We start from the raw sequence: 21,429 nt of genomic DNA on the forward strand, positions 1-21,429 counted from the left end.
TCACTGTGTAAAATTTCATAAAAATCGGCCAAGTTGTATTTAAGTTTAGTATGCGGCCTGAGCCGAGAGTAAATTTTTAAATGTCTAAAAGTGATTTGCACCAGTCACTCTAACGTTGACTTTAACCTGCCCGCCACCGATTAGACAAAATGCCCTACTTTGCAGGTTAAAGTTAACGTAAAATTTTACTGATGCAACCCACTCGTAATTTAAATAACGTGATTAATTTAATTTAACCGTCCAAAATATAGGTAGTCGAAAAAGTAGTATACAACACATTACGGGTTTCCCATAGAACTTTACCAAAATATGTATCTATTTACTTGTTCCCAATACACAAGTTCCCAGTTATCTCATCCATATTCCTCATAAACCCTACGATTGGGCGTTACTTAAGGCTATCCTTAACCCATCATATGCTTTATATATAATAATATAAGGGTGGGTTTACACGAGACAGATTACATAATGTTTTGACCATCCTATCTTATGCACATGAGAAAATGTTTTAAATTAAAATCAATCCTACAATTATTTATAAATGCGAAAGTCTGGGAGGATATTATGTGTGTATGTTTGTTACTCTTTCACGCGAAATCTACTGGACGGATTATTATGAAATTTGGTAAACGGATAAACTATAACCTGGAATAACACGTAGGGTACTTTTTATCCCGAACTCCCCACGGGAGCGAAGCCTCGGAGCGTAGCTATTATTATAAATGCGAAAGTTTGTAAGAATGTATGTGTGTACACGTAAACGTATTTCGCGTAAAGTAGTAAAAACTCTTTCACGCGAAAGCTACTGGTCGTGTTGTACATAGGATACTTTTTATCACGAAATTCCCACGGGGGCAAAGCCCAGAGGCGCAGCTAGTCATCTCATAAAATTATGTATTTCCACATTTTTCTGAACTTAACGTCTTTCACTAGGGCTATGTCCCTTATTTGTCGGCAATAAATAAAAGATAGCCTACATTACACCTGGATGAGTTTTACATCTCTGTGCCAAATTTCATATTCAAAGATCATATTTTAATGGTAATTTAGTTTATTCGTTGTAAACAAAAATATATATCCTTTTTCTTTATTATATTAGTATAAAAGTATGAATTTATGAATATTTCATATCAGAATAGAAGATTTAATAGACAACTTACTGCTTAGCATTTCATGTTTGATATAACTTGAGGGTAAAACTTAAAAAAACTATTAGAAATTGTGTTGTTGTATTGTGTTGAGAAGCGGTGGTGTAATGGTTAAGACGCCCGCCTGTGGATCGAAAGGTCTCAGGTTCGTATCCTACTCGTGCCATATGAGTTTGTATACCAAATAGTCGTTTTCATAGACAACCACATGCTTCCTGAAACCTGCACACTGGTCGACAGTTTAGTTCCACAGTGTGTATGCGACTACCTGGCACTAGATAGAGGTAAGTAGTCGTAAAAGTCATGTCAGATGCCTTTAGGCGACTTGAATAAAATCTGACACCAGTGTTAGCAATAACACACTCGATGATGAGTCATGAGTTAACAGTAATTTCGTAATGACATCGAAATCAGTCGATAGTAAATCTACTAGAGATTAATTACCCACTGAATTTACTAGTATACATAAATATATCGTAATTTAATATATCGATATTCCTAGTGACGTAACGATGTAGGAGCGAATAGTGCTTTAATATTCCATATTCGCCATACTTAATCCATCAAGTGTATCCTGTAAGTATACAACCTTAGCAGAACCGTCAAAGCCTCTCAACCAAATCCCTCTATAGCTGAATTATGTCGACCTTGGATTGCCACTCCACTCAAGTGTTGTTCAGTACTTTCGTAAGTTAAATATGAGCGTATATTTTCGACATCAATATGTAAGGGTTTAAATACAGAATCGATAAATTTCTCTTAACGTTATTCAGTTATGTCAAGTTTCGTTGAAAATACGTAAATTCGGTTAGTTATATGAGTTGTAATAAATGTACTAATTGAGTTGTAATAAATGTAAAAATATTTGTAGCTTAAATCCATTGTGTATATCTATACTATAATTTTATAAATGTAATAATTTATATGTGAAAAATTGTTTATTTGTCCCTATTTCAAAACGGTTTAGGATGATTTTTGTTTCGGAGAAATTTAGAGAGCTGGAGACTAACATAGAAAATTTTTTGTCACACAGGCCATTGGTATACTTGCACATATAAAGGCCGGTGGAGACTTAATGCTAAAGGATTATAAGTATATGTTCACTTTTGCAATGCACGCAGCTAGTCATATGTATGACTACACCGACTATTTAAAAATGTATGGTAATATTTAAAAAAATCAAAAGCTCTTTATAAAAAAACACAATGTCACGATTATATGCCTACCTGATGCACAGAAAATGGATATTTATAATTTATTTGACTAAATAAAATTCACAGTTCATCACTTCCAAAATATCAGCTCCTTTGTTCACACTTTAGAGAAACATAATCCCGAATGTTGAGATGCGAAGCGTGCATCCATTGTTGAGCGTTGAGCATCAAAGAAGTCACACATTAGCGACCGACATATTTTCTTATAAGAAAATAGGTCGGTCGCTTTTTTTGAGCTACACAAAAAAGGTATACCTTTTTTGTGTAAAAAGGTATACCTTTTAGACAAGAAAGGTATACCTTATTTATACGTATTATTAATTATACGTATTTTTATATTACAAATAGTATTCATCTTTTAAAATTTTTAATTTCGTTTATAAATTTATTGAGATTTATAAGTGTTTATTTTAATAAAAAGACAAGTCAAGATTGTTATTCATTTTCATAATAACTTTACACTATGAGTAGGTAAATAAAGACGCCTTGCTAGCATTTACGAAAGGATCTTATATATTCATAAAAGATATTCAACTTTATAAAAAATGTACATCTGTAATAGCTTTAATATGGTTGTAATAAAACAGTTTATAGCCGTAACCGAGACATGGTTGACGACAAATAAACTTGTAACAGAAGTACTTAAAAAAAATCTTCTTAATGATCATGTCGATACTTAAAATTCTGTTTCAACTAAGACAGAAATATAAGATTCAAATAAACAAAAAAACATAGTCACATTTATATTTAAAAACGAAATATTCTTAACAATTATTTAAAAAGTTGATAGTAAAAATTATGATTTAACAATATTATACAGACGAAAGTCGAGGGAGTTGTGTTCGTAAGATCGCAAATTTAATATTGACTTAACAAAACTTAATTTAGCGAAAATTGAGGAAGTCCAACAGGCATCCCTTTGCTTTTGATTTTTAACTTCTTTTTAAAATATATTTGCACATCTTCCTTTTTTAGATCAGCTATCCTAAAATCTAAGGGTGGAACTCGACCAATGAATAGAGGGGGTTTTCATTTCACTTCTCACTATCGAATCGATTCGAAGTGAGACGCAGCGAACCAATCACACTGACACCAGTGCACATAACACCTTCTATATGAATCTATGAATGAAAAGTAGTTGTAGAATAAATCAATTTAAAAAATTTTTAACTTAAATCTGATCCTTTTACAAATATTACTTTTTACATGTTTAAAGGCTCAGGCTTTTCGTGCGCATGTCGTAAGGCAACCAAGGGATTTAAAGGCTAGACAGCTACAACAGCTTTCTTAAAAAGGGTTACAACAAAATTAGGCATGCGGCGAATTGAGGAGGATGAAACGGAAACCTATTACTTCGGAATGTAACTCAAATTTTCACCTTTTTATATGGTAATAGAATTTGTCGCCTGTCGTTCCCGTAATACGTATATTATCTGGCACCCTAGCTGCGGTTCGGAACTATAGGGAGCGACGACGCCGTGCGTATGGAATATTTGGCGAAAATGGGCGATAGACAGTCTCAATATGCTCGCATCGCAGTGTCGAATGCCACAACTGCGGTACGGCGACGCACGTCCATGTCAAACTAATATGTAAAATTGTGCAGTAACGCTGCTTCGACACAACGTTCCGTGACGGAGCAGTAATCTTTTATTTTCGAACGAAAAGACGAAAAATATTATTACATTTTTTTTGTGTTGCTCCATAAAATTTGATTTTAACAGGCGCGCCGCTGATGTTAAACAAAATGGCGTACTTTGCGTTTTTCTGCGCATATTAATGTTAACGTCCAAATTGATGGTGTAACCCAACCTAAGTATGTGAGTTTCCTAACTAGACAACTCTATAATAGATACCATTACCTAGCCGTAGAGTGTTTAGGTTCAGAAGGTTTTTCAGTAGCTGGTCAGCGTTTTTACGTAAAATACTTTTCATATTTTGGACTGCGTTGAATGCCTTGTTGCTTTTATATCTCAGCTAGGACAGAGTTACGTGTAATAACAATGCTCGTCCCATATCCAGGATAGATTTATATGACAGAACATTTTTGTTTCATTTGTCAAAAATTTTCACGTATTGTTCAGAATTTTTCATGCAACTGATGCTGCAAAAAGAGTAAAGAAAATTGAGATAGGGCTGCGTAATCCTAACATTTCTTATGAATGCGAGTTTCGGATATTTAATGCTCAATCTCAGTAATTATATTTAAAGGGTTTCCAAAAAAAATTTAATATAATGTTTTTTTTTTCTCTTCTTCCGTGCCTGTTACCGTTAGCCTTTCTGGAATGATAGGGACCAACACTGTTTGAATTTCTTTCGGCATTTCTTCTCAGCAGTGGTCGTTCCGAAACGCTAGTAGTTCTCGTCACATTAGGCGAGACGAGGAATATGCTGTCAATCCTGATTTTATTGTCAGTACTTGGCTATAACCCCTAAGAAACAAATCAGATTTGCCCCTAAGAAACAAAAAACAAATCAGTAGCTTGTAGCTTGTGAGAAATAAATATGAATATAAAAATTGACGAGAAAAAGTGCCTGTGAAGGTCTAATTTCTGAATAAATGATTTTAATTTTGAATTTGAATTTGAATTTCAAAATCAAATCATTTATTCAGAAAATAGACCTCCTTCACAGGCACTTTTTCACGTCATATTCTAAATTAAATTATATTTACCGAAGCTACATCAGTACAGTAGGTACATCATGTAATGACTTGATGTACCTATTGTACATTTATTACATCATTACATTCTCTGATCTGTACTGTATATGATGAGAATGTATAATATGATTTAAATATAACTTGTAATATATAGAACATTTTTTATCCCGACACTATCCCGACGCAGATTTACTTTCGGAATTATTCAGTTATTATGCTCAGAGCACCAATATCAATAGCTCTGACTCCTATAACACTTGGCTATTCCTTTATAATGGTAACCTTTTTGCTATAAATATTGAAAAGATAAAAGATTTACAACTGAAACACAATTTTCAATAAGTGAAATCCCCGAATGTTCATAATGACCCGAAGCGATACGCGCACCAAATACCAATCAAGAAGGCTCGACATAAAAAAGCGTGTTTACAATGTTTATATAAATTGAGTTTGCCCAATACCTTCCGAATCATAATTTACACCAAAACCCTTAACCAAGGAGGGTCGGTAAATCCCTAAAATCACTCGGTTATTATCGTAAAAAATGCGAATTTAATTTCATCTCCCACATATGTTGATGTCAGATCATTTATTTTGCGAATATCTCGCGGGGTAATGTGGTGTGCTGTTGTGAGGCATCTCAATTTTAGCCGTGTAATTCAATTTTAACATCGGAATATGACGGTATTAAAATTTAATGTTTTCAGAAAATTATGTTGAGTAGTCGTGTACTTGTCGACGCGTAATTATTGGAAATTATGTACAAACTGTTGAAAAGTAAATCTCCTTGACAGGTGGATGTGGGTAGGTAGTCGTAAAAATTTATATCAGACGTAAAAAGTAATTAGCAATCAGCAATTAACACATTCGAAAATAAGTTATTTATCGATCATTTTCATGATATTTTATGTGACTAGAGCAATGATATTTCATATTTTATGTCAGAAATATTACATGGATTATTTACAATCTAAAATAGACACAAGATGGGTTGCACCGTCAACTTTGATGTTAACTTTAACGTGCGCTGAAAAAAAGTGTGCCATTTTGTCTAAATGTCAGCGGTGCGCCGGTTAAAATCAACGTCAAATTTGACGATGCCACTCGCCCATAGACACAGTAAGATAAATACAGAGTTTCAACCCTAGAACGTCGCAAACGACGATGTAATAACTGAATCAATACTTCAAGCCGTGCGTTCAAAACCGCTGCAATAGTTTCAAAGTAAAATATAGACCGGCTGTACTCTATTTGTCTATGACTTCTGATCTCGGTCCATCTGATTAACGAATGGGGCTTCTGGGAATATGGCTATGATTTATTTCTCATTGCAAAATGTCGATCGTATTGGATAGTTGAAAAGGAATACTTTTGTACAAATATTGCGTCCGGGATTAACTGGCGCTATGTTTGGTTTTATAACTTCAAAACAGAGAAGTTTCTTCGTTCGACTTTTATATACTATATATTATATTTTCTCCCTCTCTATTTTCTCTCTCTCTCTCTCACCTGAACGTATTTCCTCATCCGTTGAGCATCGGAGCCCAAGGTCGGCTTTTCTACTTTTTCGTCTCCACTTCGCACGATCGTCGGCATCCCTAGTTTTCAGACCATGGGTAAGATAAACTACCTGTTAATAAACGGTTTATTTTAACCAAAAACAATCTGCATTTTGCATCAAGGGTTAAATAATTAACTTTATGCATATTCATTTCAAACGAACCACGAATATGTTAAAATGTTTTGGGAGCGTGTTTACATAATTGTGAAATTGTCGTAATGAAAAATTTTCAAAAGCTCATATTTGCCGCGTCTTTTTTTTTATGAATACCTACTTATAAAATTTTTTGTTCAAAATTTAAGGAAAAAGTTCAGTATTGTGTATACAAATCCCTCCCTCTTTTGTGCGTTTTATATAATAACCATCATATTGCCCTATATACAACAAATATTAATTAAACTTTACATTATTCTCACTATCTTTGGTTTTAACATGTCTAACGGAGATTAACCCCTTATCTAACATGATCTATAAAATCAAAACCCTTAGATTAAGTAACAAGCCATTCCGTGTACAATAAACATCGTAATCAAATTTAGGCCACTATTCCATAGCTATGTTTACGATAGCTACGCTAAGCTAAGCTGCGTTCGTAGGCACCGGTTTGCATCTATATCATCAACAGCCAATTAAATGCCACGCCTTCTTTATGGCGGATGGGGATGGGATGTGACCAATGGCCTAACGTGCCTTCCGAAACACGGATGAGCTCAAAATCATTTTGGAAGACCTATCCAATAACTAACCATTGTGAGGGTGTCTTAACAGTCACTATTAGTGTCTATCAGTATCACTAAAAGTCACGCTAAGCATGCTAACTAATGCGTCATTGAGCTCCTCTATATGTTCAACTATAAAAAATTATAATTTTGACTTTTCACGTATAATTAACATTTCCCGATATTAACATTATACCACTTTCACAATAGGGTTGACAATGAAGTTACCTATCAGACTGTTGTTAGTTTACAAATAACGACTTTTGAAGCCAATTGAACCAACCCTTACTTTAAAAATATTTGTGATTTTTCTAAATAAATCACGATTAAATTAAAATCACGATTTAAATTTCCATGTTTGATTACGAGATCAAAAACGCACGGGATTCGCTGATCAGAAATTGCTATACGGAAAAAACATTGATAAATGAAGTGATAAAAATAAAAATACAAAATTCAATCCCAGGCCACAGAGCAGACATTGAGCGCGTTGCGCCTCTGGTCTTCAGGCGTCCACAAGCTGTGATAGCCACTTAGCATCAAATAGTATTTCTGATATATAAAAAAATAGTTTAATGGATATGATATGCAATGGACTACAACCTTTATAGTTTCACAGTAACAGAGATTTATTAACGACGTAGGCATTGTTTCAGTTTCAACTCTAGTATTATATCGAATTCCATCCAATTGCTGGGGACTGAAGTACTGATGAGGCCAATCAATTTATTGGTATTATATTGTACAAAAAACTTGAAACTTGAACTTGAAAAGTGAGATTCTGTATAATGATTAAACTATTCTTAAGCCATATGAATAACAAAATCTAAGATAAGTATCTATTAAATTTAAATACTAGTCAACTATTCACTTTATATTATTTTAATACTAGCTTATGCGCACGGCTTTACCCGCGTTTATTACATGCGTCCTTTTATAACTCATTTTAGTCAATATTTCGGGTTCCAAGCTAAGTATCGCGATGAAATCTATACCAGTTTTTAAGTTAGATCTTGCGCTATTCAACTGTAAAACCCGGATCCAGTAGATCCAGAAAGACTGAAAAAGTATATATTTACTTTATATATATATATATCATTATATCATTGAACTAAATAGACAATAATTTATTATTGCATTAATTTTGCGGCGATATTCGGCGGTCTGAATTACCTCTGAGCTGTATTGATCTAATAATTAATTAGAGTATCAGTTGTGACTGTGTATTACTATCAATTTACTACGTCAAAGTAACCATTAGTTGCTGATACTAAACTAATGCTTACTTAAGATGCTTTACCCGCACACTAGCGCCATCTGATTTTTATCAATTTCTATTATTTCGTAGCGAAGAAAAAATATTTTAACGAATTATGCCAATCTTGATAAATAATCTTATCAGTTGAATTTTCAAAAATTGTGTGCAAAAAAATTAATCTGAACATAAATTTTCATTTAAACAATGGCGTCATGTGCAACATAATCGAGTAACAAATATAAATGTAGTGCAGGTGTAGGATGGACGCTATGATTTTATATTACACTAGCTCTTGCCCGCGGCTTCGCCCGCATCAATTTCTCACGGGGACAGTTCAGAGATTTACCATTTCTTGCAATATTTCACGAATGACGATTGAATAGAAGCTTGAAGCACATTTGTTGTTAAATTATTTTGTACTGACATAGTATAAAAGCAGTACTAACATATGAGTTTCTGTTACTTAAACAAATAAATTCATTCATACATTCATTAAAAAAAATAGAAGCCAACGAATTGACAACCTCCTCCTTTTTTTGAAATAAACAAATATTATCTACACTTATTCTTTGTCAAAGAAAATTTCAAGACAAAAAAACATTGAATTGCTCTGTATCCCAGCGGGGAGATCCAAAGTATGCGACACGTCACTGACCTCTGCACATTATACTTTATTGAAGGCGGCATTGTCAGGATTCACGAAGCTGACAATGTTGTCCAAAGTTGGATTGATGGCTTGCCTCTCGATTTTTAGTCCTATAGTTTGTGTTGTATGGAAAAAAAAACATTCGCTAATAATAATAATAATTAGGAGAAAATTCTCTAATATCAAAACATTCAGTTATATAATCATATTACACTATACTTACCCAGAAAATAACAAAAGGAAAAAACCTGATCTGCTAAGCCTCAGGACATTCCATAAATAAAGGGGCGTGGATGATGATACATAGCGGTCTACGATATGTGAAATGGTCATAGAGCTACATTTTACCAGATAGCACTTAACAAGTATATTTTTTACTTATACACACAGAAATAAATTAGTTCTAATACATATTTACAGCTTTGTTTACACTTGCGAAATTTGTGAAAGTAAATTCTTTTTTATTAATTTTGTTATTTTAATTTATTTTTGGTTTTGATAGGAGTCATAGGATTGTCAGATACATTCACAAACCTCTAATAAACAAATAAAAAAAAAAGATATTATTCAGCGCTTTAAAAAATTAATACAATTTTTACAATAGTGTTTTGTGTAGTGTTTTCTTTTGTTATCATAGATCGGTCAAAAGTAAAGTACATTAAATAAAATGATCATAATTAACAAGTTGTGTTGTTCTAATTATTTTATTGATTGTCCTCCATATTTGGAACATATTTTACTAGAACTTTAAGGAAATAACAAAATGTTAATACATCATGTTTAATAAAAAGTTTAAAGAGATCACAATCATCTCGTTTTATCTTTTCAATCAACTTTTAGACTATAAATCACAATAAATAAATCAATCGCAAATTGAATTCAAACAGTTAAAGTTTTACCATTTTAGAGATGGTTGCTTTTACGATAGCGCGAGCAATGTATGCTGAAAGATTAACACAAGAGCAAAACGTATTGAAGAATAAAATTAAATAAAAAGCAACTTACAAAAATAAAACCTGACTTTTATCGTAATTGCACCGTTATAATCGTATATCATGAGTTTCTAAATCTTAAGTTTGTAAAAAAAAAGTGTTTAACGGCTTGAAAAAAAATTTGCGACCGCCGACCCTGCATATAATCTTGTTTATATTTTAGTAAATTATATATTTTCGATCCATTGAACCGATTTCATGTTTTGCGCCCATGGAAATATAAGCACGACACATAAAATGGCGGGTGAATGCGTGTCCGATATCTATCTAGTTGTATGCCTATGGATAGATATATTATCTCTTGACCAGAGTGGGTGAGATAACACAGATATCTTCGAAGGTCGAAGAACAAGAAATTCGTGAGAAATTTCGTGGGGCTTTTTCATATCACTTTCTTGTAGTTTATCGTTGATAAAACACTTGTGGATAATATCCTAAAATGCAATTTTTTATCTAAAACTGATACATTTAATCTAAGAAGTGTCTTAACTAAACAACTTTTAATCACCTCGTTTCTTTGTTAACGTTGAAAAAAACTATATATTTTTTAATCAGTGAACAAATGAAACAGTAGAAAATAATATTTTTCCTGTGAAAAATATTTTGAGACGCAGTTTGCGGAATATAACAGGGGCTAGTCTCTCATCTCAAGTGTGCTATTTTTCAGTGCCCCCGTCCGAAACAATATATTAGCATAACTTTTTGTAACACAAAGATTTGACGCTGGCTGTACCTATTTCATTTTGTTTACTACCTATAACCACAATATAATGAAATCTATATCCTAACTAAAATTATAAATGCGAAAGTAAGTTTGTTCGTTACCTCTTCACGCTCTATCTACTCGACTAATCTTCTTAAAATTTTGCATGCATGTAGTTTGAAGTATGGAGAAGGACATAGGGTAATTCATCCCGGAAAAATAACTCTTCCAGTGGAAAATATACGCGTGCGAAGCCGCGGGCAAGAGCTAGTATGCTATAAATGAGCCATTCACAATTACCATTTAAAACACAGTCGGTTATTTCTATCACTTTTTTGGGGTTCCGTACCTCAAAAGAAAAAAACACTAGTGCAATACATATTGGAAATAATTAGTACCTACACGTAAGACTGAAAACGTACCTACGCAGGTATATCGAATCTTAATAAAATCTATCTGAACAAGCTCCAATACTATAATCTTATAAAATACATTGAAAATTCAATAACTAAATGAGAAAATTCGCGTTGTATTTCATGAATTTGTTGGTTCTGATTATGTATAATTTGATATCGAAATTTTGCCCTTTTCATGTAAGTCCTCGATTCGCCCTGCGACTTCCAGTAAATATTATTAGGAATGGAATTTATTATTAGGCATATTAGTTTCAGAAGCTTATTGTGAATTGAACTATGCTCCAGGGCATCATATGCTAATGAGAAGTTATAATGCTTTACCTACTAAAATAATTTATAGCACAAATTATTTACATAACATATAAGTATACAATGTTTCACACCCAATATAATGTATAATTATTAAGACAAATTGCGCAAAAGCCTTTATCGATATTAGCAATTTCTTTCAGGTCTCCTCATAGTCGTATTCCTCATGACTGAGGATCGCGATCGTATGTATGAAACACGCACACAACATAACACAACGATTTTCTTAGCTCTATTAATAGAATGGTTTGCCATTGCCTTCTCTATTTCACACACAAGTTGACAACCAGATTGCAAGTTTCCTAACGACGTTTTCCTTCTGGAGAAGTGGTGGACGATAAAACTACTCACTAGTCATATTGGAGTCGAAACTCATGTGACATGAGTAAGATTCGAACCTGCGCCCTTTCGGAATACAGGCGGGCATCTTAACCGTTACACCACCACCGCTTCTTCCAGGTATTTTCAAGATATTTTCTATACCAAGTCGTATCGTAACTCACCCAGAAAGTTTACGTGAAAGAGTAGTGGGTAAAAAAAAAATTAAATCATTTATTTATAAATTAGACCTGCCTAAACACAGGCATTTTTTTACATAATATTCTAAATATTATAAGTATATATTAAATTGTGAAAGAAGGAAGAGGAGACCTTTGCCCAGCAGTGGGACACATCAACAGGCTAATAAAAAATCTAAAGTAAAATAATATTCACCAAAGCTACAAACTACTAGCATGATAGTGATATTAAAGAACAATACCCATATCTAAAATACATAAAATATAAATTACATTTATATTTTTTTATTTTATATTAGTACTTAGCATAATAATCCCTTTAGTTGCTTTATGCAATACGCGCCGTAGATACATTAGGGGATGGAGGTTGATTTAGGATGTAGGATGCTAGTAGATTTAGGGCGGAAACCACACACCTTTAGAATATGTATAAAAAACAATTACGATATCATCGACTCTGTTTTATTTTGCAATCAAGTGATCAGCATATAATTGGCTACAAAAAATATTGTTATTATGAAAAGAAAAGAAACAGTAATTTATTCAAATTACTCTTTCTTTTCTTTTCATACGTGTGGGTGTTTGTTAGGTAAATTGATTAGTAATATATATATAAATATTTCGATATTATATACACACATAATATATAGTTACATAATGGTTACAATGCTATTAAAGAAAGTACTAAACTGTATAATATTGCCTATTTTCCATTATAATAGAACCCTGTCAAGAAATAAAAAAGGAATAAAAGAGCAAACTTTTTATTTCAACATGATACGAGGGAAATAATGAATAAAAAACGTGAAAAATATTACAGATTTATCTAAGCTTACTTAGCGATTATTTGACCGAAAATTCCAAAAATATTTTTACAAGATAACTTTCCTGATAAATATCCCAAAAAAAAATCAAAATATTATACTTACGACAATCGTTAACAAGAATCCTGTTCCGACACAAGATGTCACAAACACAAAAACACCGTCCGTATCACGATACAAGTTTTTATATGAAGGTATTTGGAGCGAAAACCGCCCGAGACGCTACGTGCGTGCGCTACGGGATATCGGCTACGACTGAGGTTCTACGAAGCTACGACAAACATAGAGTAATGCAATATACAGAGGCGGTTAACGAGTGAGAAGTAAAGGCGATTTTACAACCCCAATATCACATCGGGTGAAAAGCCAAATGTGAATTCTCACATCACGATCCCGGTTCGTAAAGCTCCATGACTTGCGCTCCTCGAATAATACGTTTATGAGTAAGTTCAATGTGAAATCGAGCACATGCTTTGAAATCGATTTAATGACTTATCAATTTTTATGAGCGAGCGACGGTAATAGACTTTGTATTCATTGAGATCAATTATTTACGTTGTTTTCTTTATTATTAGGTGCTTCATTTGTTTTATGAATGTGATATCAATTAAAAATTAAGTTATATTAACTGTATAAAACACTTAATTGAGGATCGTCCAAAAATGATTGATAACAATAACAGTGGGTTGCGCGAATTATCTTGGATGTTAACTTTAAACTGCTGTCATTAAGATACAATGGCGTACTTTACGTTTTTCTGCGCAGATTAAACTTAACGTCAAAGTTGAATGGTGCTACTCACACTTACGATTTAAAATATTTAAAAAGGCGGCCAAGGTTGCAAGTTAAATTGTATCAAGAGAAAAAAAGCTGTTGAATTTTAATCGCCGATAAAATTTTCGTTCTTAAAAAATTCCGTGAAAAATTATATGATACGAAATATAATATTGTTTATAAAAATTTCCAGTGAAATCTACTATGAAGCGACACAAAACGTGTATCGTAAATTACAAACGCATTAGCAAACCCACAAATTCGCAGATTAGCATCAAGTTGGCCGGTAGCAGCTAACTACAGAACTAGATGTGGCAAGTTTCGGTTTAAATATTTATAAAATTCAAATTCAATATTCTTTATTCAATATAGGATGATATACATCACTTATTGATGTCAAAATAATTACTTAAACTAAGTCTACTGCCGACTTCCAAAGCGCAGGTGAAGAAGAACAACACTAGTTCTGCCTCCAGGCTGAGAATATCAGAGAATTTGCAGATTAGAACAATTTGGATGGTTGAGGCAAGTTTAGGTGTAAATCTTATTAGCAATACCAATTGCGTCTGCGGTTGAGATTGTCAGATTTTTTTTGATAACATCAAGTTATCAGCAAATTCTCTTCTTCCCATTATTTTTACGCGGGTCTACTGAATGTTTTGTATAAATAAATAGTACTATTGTACTTAGTTCCTCATTTGTAAGTTTTATATTTACACTGTTATGTTGTATACAAAAATTAATAAATAAATGAAAATATTTTCTAGATGAGTACTTTCGTAAAAAGCATGACACATCCAAAATAATGAAATCTGTATCTATGAATGTGACTTAAGTTTAATGATTCTGAGGTGAGATAGGCCGTTTTAATAGCACCATTAATGACCTATGAAGCTTGGTTATCGCAAATCTTAATGATGGGTCCTTTACCCCATTTATGTATTAATTAATGGCAAATTTTACACGGATTGAGACTTGATAGTATCACTTTTACTTTAATCAAGCAGATGGCATCTTGACCGAAAAGAAAACAAGCAGCAAAGCTGCATTTTTTATGAAAAGCATGTCTAGCTTTTAATCCCAACGTAGCCTATGGTGAAGGCATCTCGATAAAATTGAAATTGTCTTTATTTATCTCATAATACTATTGGTGATAGACGAAACTAAATTAGAAGTACCTTATATGTCATTAATGTAACGAAGTGGAGAACTGGGTGGTTTGATTATTTGATGCGCGCTGGGATGCCGACTGTTACTCTCTAGCAACAGTCGGCATCCCAGCGATGGCTCTCCATGGTTGCACCTTAAAGTTTCATACCGGCTCCACACTATCTCGAACCAGTTTGCGGAACTCGGCGGATTTGGCATACATTCCTGGTTTTTCATTGCAGTAAATAAAAGCACTCATATAAACTACGCAATGTTCATGTATTCGCGTCGGCATCTGGCCGAGTGATAGTGTGTAGCTGGCATAAACATTACAATACAGACAGAAATTTCGCGACTGCGGTTACATTATTATAGATAATTATGGATATGTGTACCAATGATCAAACTGTTTGAACAATAATAATAATATAATAATAAATATAATGCCGAACTGGAAAACTTCACTTTGTCTAACCACGCAAAACTCTAAAGTCACAAGCAGGGAGATAACCATCAAAAAAGGCATATATCAAGGGGACTCACTGAGTCCCTTATGGTTTTGTCTTGCCCTTAATCCACTGTCTCATTTGTTGAATGGTCTCCGTGTTGGATACTCTCTTAAACATGACAATACAGAAACTAATATTGATCACTTAATTTATATGGATGATATTAAACTTTACGCTAAAACAAAAAAAGACATTGATAAATTAATAGAAACCACAGCAAAATTTAGCAACGATATTAATATGAAATTCGGACTTGACAAATGTCGTACATTACATATAATTAAAGGTAAAACCCAACCCGGGGGGTATGCAATAAGTGAGACAGAGTCAATAGCAGCAATGGAACCCAATGAAGTTTATAAATATTTGGGATACGTGCAATCAAGAGGTCTAGATCATAGTGAAATAAAAAGATCCCTACAAAATGAGTACAGAAGAAGAATTATTAAAGTAACAAAAAGCCAGCTTACAGGAAAAAACATGATTAAAGCCATAAACACTTTTTGCATCCCTATCCTTACTTACTCTTTCGGAGTTATAAAATGGTCTAAAACTAATATAATCACAATAGAACGTATGACTAGAACTATCCTAACGAAATATAATTATTTACACCCAAAGTCAGCAATAGAACGCATGGTCATAAAAAGGAAAAACGGTGGTCGTGGACTTATTAATATTCAAGCTCTCTGGAAAAAGCAAATTACAACTCTTAAAACATTCTTTAGTAGAAAAGCCGAACATAACCAAATACACAGTGCAATCATTAATAACGACAAAATGTACACACCACTAAACCTAACTGACAGACAGACAGAAACAGAACCCTGTAGAACCGACTATGAGGATGAAAATATAGACGAATGGAAAAGGAAAGTACTCCACGGTAGACATCCAAACGACCTCCAACAATCCCATATAGACCTAGAGGCTTCAAACAAATGGTTACAAGTTGGCACCCTATTTGCTGAAACAGAAGGATTCTTAATTGCAATACAAGATCAGGTAATAAACACCAAAAACTACCAAAAATATATAATAAAGGACGCACATATTAGAGATGATAAATGCCGAAAATGCCACATACATTCAGAAACCATACAACACATAACTGGAGCATGCCCTCACCTTACTCAAACAGATTACACCCACAGGCACAACCAAGTTGCAAACATCATACACCAAAAACTTGCTCATAAACATAACCTTTTACAAACTACAAACAAGCCTACACCCTACTATGAGTACTTACCAAAGCCAGTCCTAGAAAACAATACACATAAACTATATTATGATCGAAGCATCCTTACCGATAGAACCATACACTATAACAGACCTGACATTGTACTACAAGATAAACTAAATAAAACTACATACCTTATAGACATAGCAGTACCGAATACGCATAATCTCACAAAAACTATTACAGAAAAAATTCACAAATACACAGACCTAAAAGATGAAATATATAGGATATGGAATCAAGATAAAGTTTTCATAGTTCCCATTGTATTGTCCACAACTGGTGTCATTCCCAAGCATTTGCATAATTCCCTCAAGCTACTCAATCTCAAACCCCTTACATATATTAATATGCAGAAAGCAGCAATTCTTAATACCTGTCGAATAGTTAGGAAGTTTATGGACTCTACAGACACTGACACCTACAACATAAATACCAACTACACACACACGGACTGACCCCCTTAATCTACCCTAAAAATGATAGCCACTTGGTCATGGCCCGTGTCTATCATTAGAATGCCAGCCTCGGCTGAGAGCTTAAAGTGATAAAAACATAATAATAATTCATTTATTTCTTGACCAACTTTTAGATCATTTATTGTTAGTAACACAGAAAACTTAAAACCTAATGTTAGTAAAATACAAAACAGGACATTACATTACACTTGTACATTTTTCAGCATGTGAATCATCGAGCAATGATTCACATACTGAAAATCGACACGTGTCGCGAACAAGTTCAGGATACTGTTGGAGCTGGCCCGAAGTCTGTTAGCCAGGGATGTGCACCGTTTGCGCATAGTGGTGTAGAAACAATCCACTCGTGCCTCGGCGAACATCCCCGACGCACTACAACGTCGGGACAACCCCAAAAGCACCCTGAAGGCATCATTATATTGGACACGTAGGGCACTAAATTGCTTCTTTGTATATTGCACCCATAAGCTGCTCGTGTAGAAGGATGTGCAGTAGGCTCTAAAGAGAGTTATTTTTACTTGTCTAGAACAACGAGCAAACCTACGGGCTATCATATTAGCACGCATAGATAGCGCCCTACGCTCCCTTTCAATGTCTGTATTGTCTTTCAAGTCAGAGGTCAACCAGTGTCCAAGGTATTTAAATTTATAAACCCATTGTAAGGGCGTCTTATTTAATACTATTGGTGGAATAGTGTCCGGATTTTTCCCTCCAGCTTGAAAGACCATACATACACTCTTCTTCTCATTATATAATAAACCATGACTGGTGGCGTATCGCTTGCACACACTCAACAACCGGTCGAGGCCGCACGGAGAGGCACTCAGCAGAGCCATGTCGTCCGCATAACTAATATTGTTAAGACATATGTCATCAATATGGCAGCCGACATGTAAGCTGCTGAGCTCCTCAATCAGTGCGTTCACGTATAGGTTGAATAGCTTAGGCGAGGACAGCCCTCCCTGCCTTACTCCGCACTCCAACCTGTATGGCTCTGAGAAAGCATTCGACCACTTCACGACATTGATTTGATTGAGATACCAGTACTTAAATAGATTACACAGGTCAGGTGGCACTTTCATTTCTTCTAGTTTTTGCCACAGTATATCGTAAGAGACTAGGTCGAAAGCCTTCGACAGATCCAGAAAGCAGCCATATACTGGTGTATTTCGCTCTGTATAGTACTTGACAGTCTGCTTCAAACACAGGATTGCTGACTCAGTGGATAGACCAGGTCTGAAACCAAACTGGTTGTCATGCAGAGAAAGATATTTATCCAGTTGTTGATTAAGCAGACTGTCAAGCACCTTTGCCACTACTGTGGCAAGAGAGATGGGCCTATAGTTGGTCCGGTCGCTAGTATCGCCCGTTCTGTTCTTTACTATAGGGACCACTACAGTTTTCATCATTTCCGAGGGCAAGTAAGAATGGGACATGCACAGTGAAAAAAGCATATTGAGAACTCTCGGCAGGTGCAGCCCTGCATGTTGTAGGTGTTCAATACTCAGCCCATCGTGGCCAGGAGACTCTACACATACACTTAATAATTTTGTCTATATCATCTGCAGTAAACCGAGTATAAATCTCCTGACCACACAGGCCAGTACTACACTTTGACTGTGGTGGTCCCAATGGAGATTTAACAGAAAACTGCTCTCTAAACATGTCTGCTATACTTGAGTGCTCACACAAGCCGTCGACACTCACAGGGAGTTTAGGCTTAGAACCAAGTTTATTTGTTGCTTTCCAAAAGCCCTTGAAGTCATGCTTTCTGTGGTGTGAAGCAATTATGTCCATTTTTAACTGCTCTTCATGGTTTTGACACCACTTCAAACGAGACTTAAAAATTTTACGGCTTTCCACCATTTCATTATAAACACTACCACTGTTAGGTTTATTATACAAGAGCCATATCTGATGTTTACACCTAGCCTCCCTGTGAGCCTCGCTTACGTGCCTGTTCCACCCCACAACTGGCTTTCTTTTAGGTTTCAGATAACATTGCTTGCAGGTGGCAGATGCGGCCTCACTTAATACACATATTATGTCATTGTAAAGTTCTTTCAAGACAGTTTTATGATTATCATTATCACATAAAACTTTACTACAACACACTAGTTCGTCAGGGCAACAGATTAGGTTAAGTTTTTCATTACATATTTTTGTATACATCTCAATTTGATCTAAGTTTCTATCACCCCATAAGATTTTATTTTTAGCAGTTTTTTGTGGAATTGTTAAATTATTATGACATAAGTTAATTTTTAAATTTAAATTACACTCCACCACTAAAGGGCTATGGTCTGACCAACATACATCATTCATAACATAAATATTACAAACTGATTGTAAAACTGAGGCCGAAACCACACAGTGGTCTAGCCAAGTTCGTGATCCATTTGAGTCACTCACAAAGGTATATGTACCTGATGATAGGCCTAGTTTTTGAACGTCTACGCATGTCCAGTGTTCCTCACTACAGAAAGCTGACAGTTCTGCATAAAAAGTTTTAGTGGGATGGGCATTAAAATCCCCTAGTATATACACTTCTTCGGCACTTTCATTATTGATAATGGCACTCACCAGACTCAGCGTGTCCGTGAACTCTGACTGGTTGCCAGGGTCCTCAAAAGGCATGTACACATTAAACACAAACACTGACCTCGCTTCCAAAGCTATTTTGATGGCACACACGCGAGGGTTATCACACTGCACTATCGACACATTTCGGAACACCTGCTTGTTCCACAGCAAGGCGATACCTCCGTAGGGTCGCCCACGCAGCATGCCCGCTCCCGTATCCATCGACGACATCCCGGTACATCCGAAATCATCATGGATATTGTCCAAGAAAGCAATATCTGATGGCAACAGCCACGTTTCTTGCAATGCAATTATTGCCGATGTTTTACATAATTGTCTTACATAGTCAACAGAACGTTTAATGTTCTTGCAATTAAAAGTGACCATATTAATTGTGTCTATCATTTAATTTCAGTATTGCGGCCGTCAGCGTTTCTATATTTATAATGCACAAAGCGACGAAAAACAATTCCCTGTGGCCAAAGCTCGTCATTCAAGAACATTGGAAGTTTGATTTCAGAAACAAAGAATTTGTAGGCATTATAATTCTTCTCTTTCTTAGACGCAATTTTCTCGAGTTTCACAGTTTCCCGAGTTTTGGTCCGTATATACTCCATGATGTCTTGTTCCGTGGTTTCCTTATGTACTCTCGTAATAAACATCGGTACTTTAGCCTCGGCAGCTCTGAATTTACCTTTGTTCTCAGTACAGGCGCCAGTTTTGCCCATATATCTATAGTTTGCTTTGCGTTTTTTACGTTGTACATCCCAAATCTCCTCTGGGTCTGACTCTGATCTCGCTATTTCAGTTTCAGCCAATGTTGTTGTTTGTGTTTGCTGACCTGAGATGTCATAGTTGACTTTGACAGCTGACGATCGACTGCTATTTTGACATTCCGCCGCGACAGTGACAGCACTGACGGCTGGGCGCAGCTCCTTCGGCGATTCCCGCTCCTCACACCCCTCGCACGGCGGCTTCGTCATCGGCGTCGTATGACTCACAATATTCGAATACGAAATACTATCGCAACGGATATTTGACTTTGGGGTATCAAAAAGTACTTCCTTATGTGGAGAACTGTCTCTCTGTTTGGATGACGATAGTGGGCTCGTAGAAATGTTGCTATTGTTTGCAATAGTCGTTTCGAAGTGCGAAAATCCCATTGGGCCGCTGTCCATGTTGTATGTGGATGCACCTCTTTTATTAAGGTTTACATTCATATCGCGATATTTCGGAGATGATTGACCCGACTTTGATTTTAGGGCTTGAACTTCCCTCTTTACTTCATCTAGCTGCTCAACTGAGACAAAACTGTTTTCTACAGCGCTTAATTTTGTTTTAACCAGCACTAGATCCTTAAGAAGTTTTGTGACGTCTAGGTGGTCAAAGGTCACTGGTGGAAGCTTTTCAAGGTCGCGGGCCACAAACACGGGCATTAATTCCATGCTCACACTTTTATAAAGGGCTATGATGTCTTCTAAATCACGATTTTCCTTTCCTTTCCTCGTTCTATTTATTTTGCGTCGATCCGAAGGTAGTGAGTCAAAAAGTAACGATTTGGACCGCTTAATTTGGTCACTATCGAATGAAGAAACACATATTTTGACAAGGGTGTCCTCATCAATCACTGAGATTTTGTTTTGCACAAATGCTAACAGCTCGTCAATCACAATATTGCAAGTATTGCACTTCACAATCGTAGCCATTTCGCTCGCGTCGAAA

General features: G+C 35.1%; 2 protein-coding genes across 2 annotated transcripts in view; both read right to left on the minus strand.

Moving 5' to 3' along the window:
* Window positions 1-13,383, minus strand: part of LOC128671901 (uncharacterized protein) — a 54,785-nt gene extending 41,402 nt beyond the window's left edge. Inside the window, exon 1 of the mRNA XM_053748733.1 lies at window positions 13,076-13,383. The gene's annotated coding sequence lies outside the window, so the exon portion shown is untranslated. The remainder of the gene's footprint in view (window positions 1-13,075) is intronic.
* A 5,509-nt stretch (window positions 13,384-18,892) lies between these two features.
* On the minus strand, window positions 18,893-21,429 carry LOC128671994 (uncharacterized). The gene has a single exon (XM_053748867.2). It carries the CDS (start codon window positions 21,411-21,413, stop codon window positions 20,109-20,111), a length of 1,305 nt encoding a protein of 434 aa, XP_053604842.1. The 5' UTR covers window positions 21,414-21,429; the 3' UTR covers window positions 18,893-20,108.

This window comes from Plodia interpunctella, chromosome 8 (assembly GCF_027563975.2).
Source record: "Plodia interpunctella isolate USDA-ARS_2022_Savannah chromosome 8, ilPloInte3.2, whole genome shotgun sequence".
Lineage (NCBI taxonomy): Eukaryota > Metazoa > Arthropoda > Insecta > Lepidoptera > Pyralidae > Plodia > Plodia interpunctella.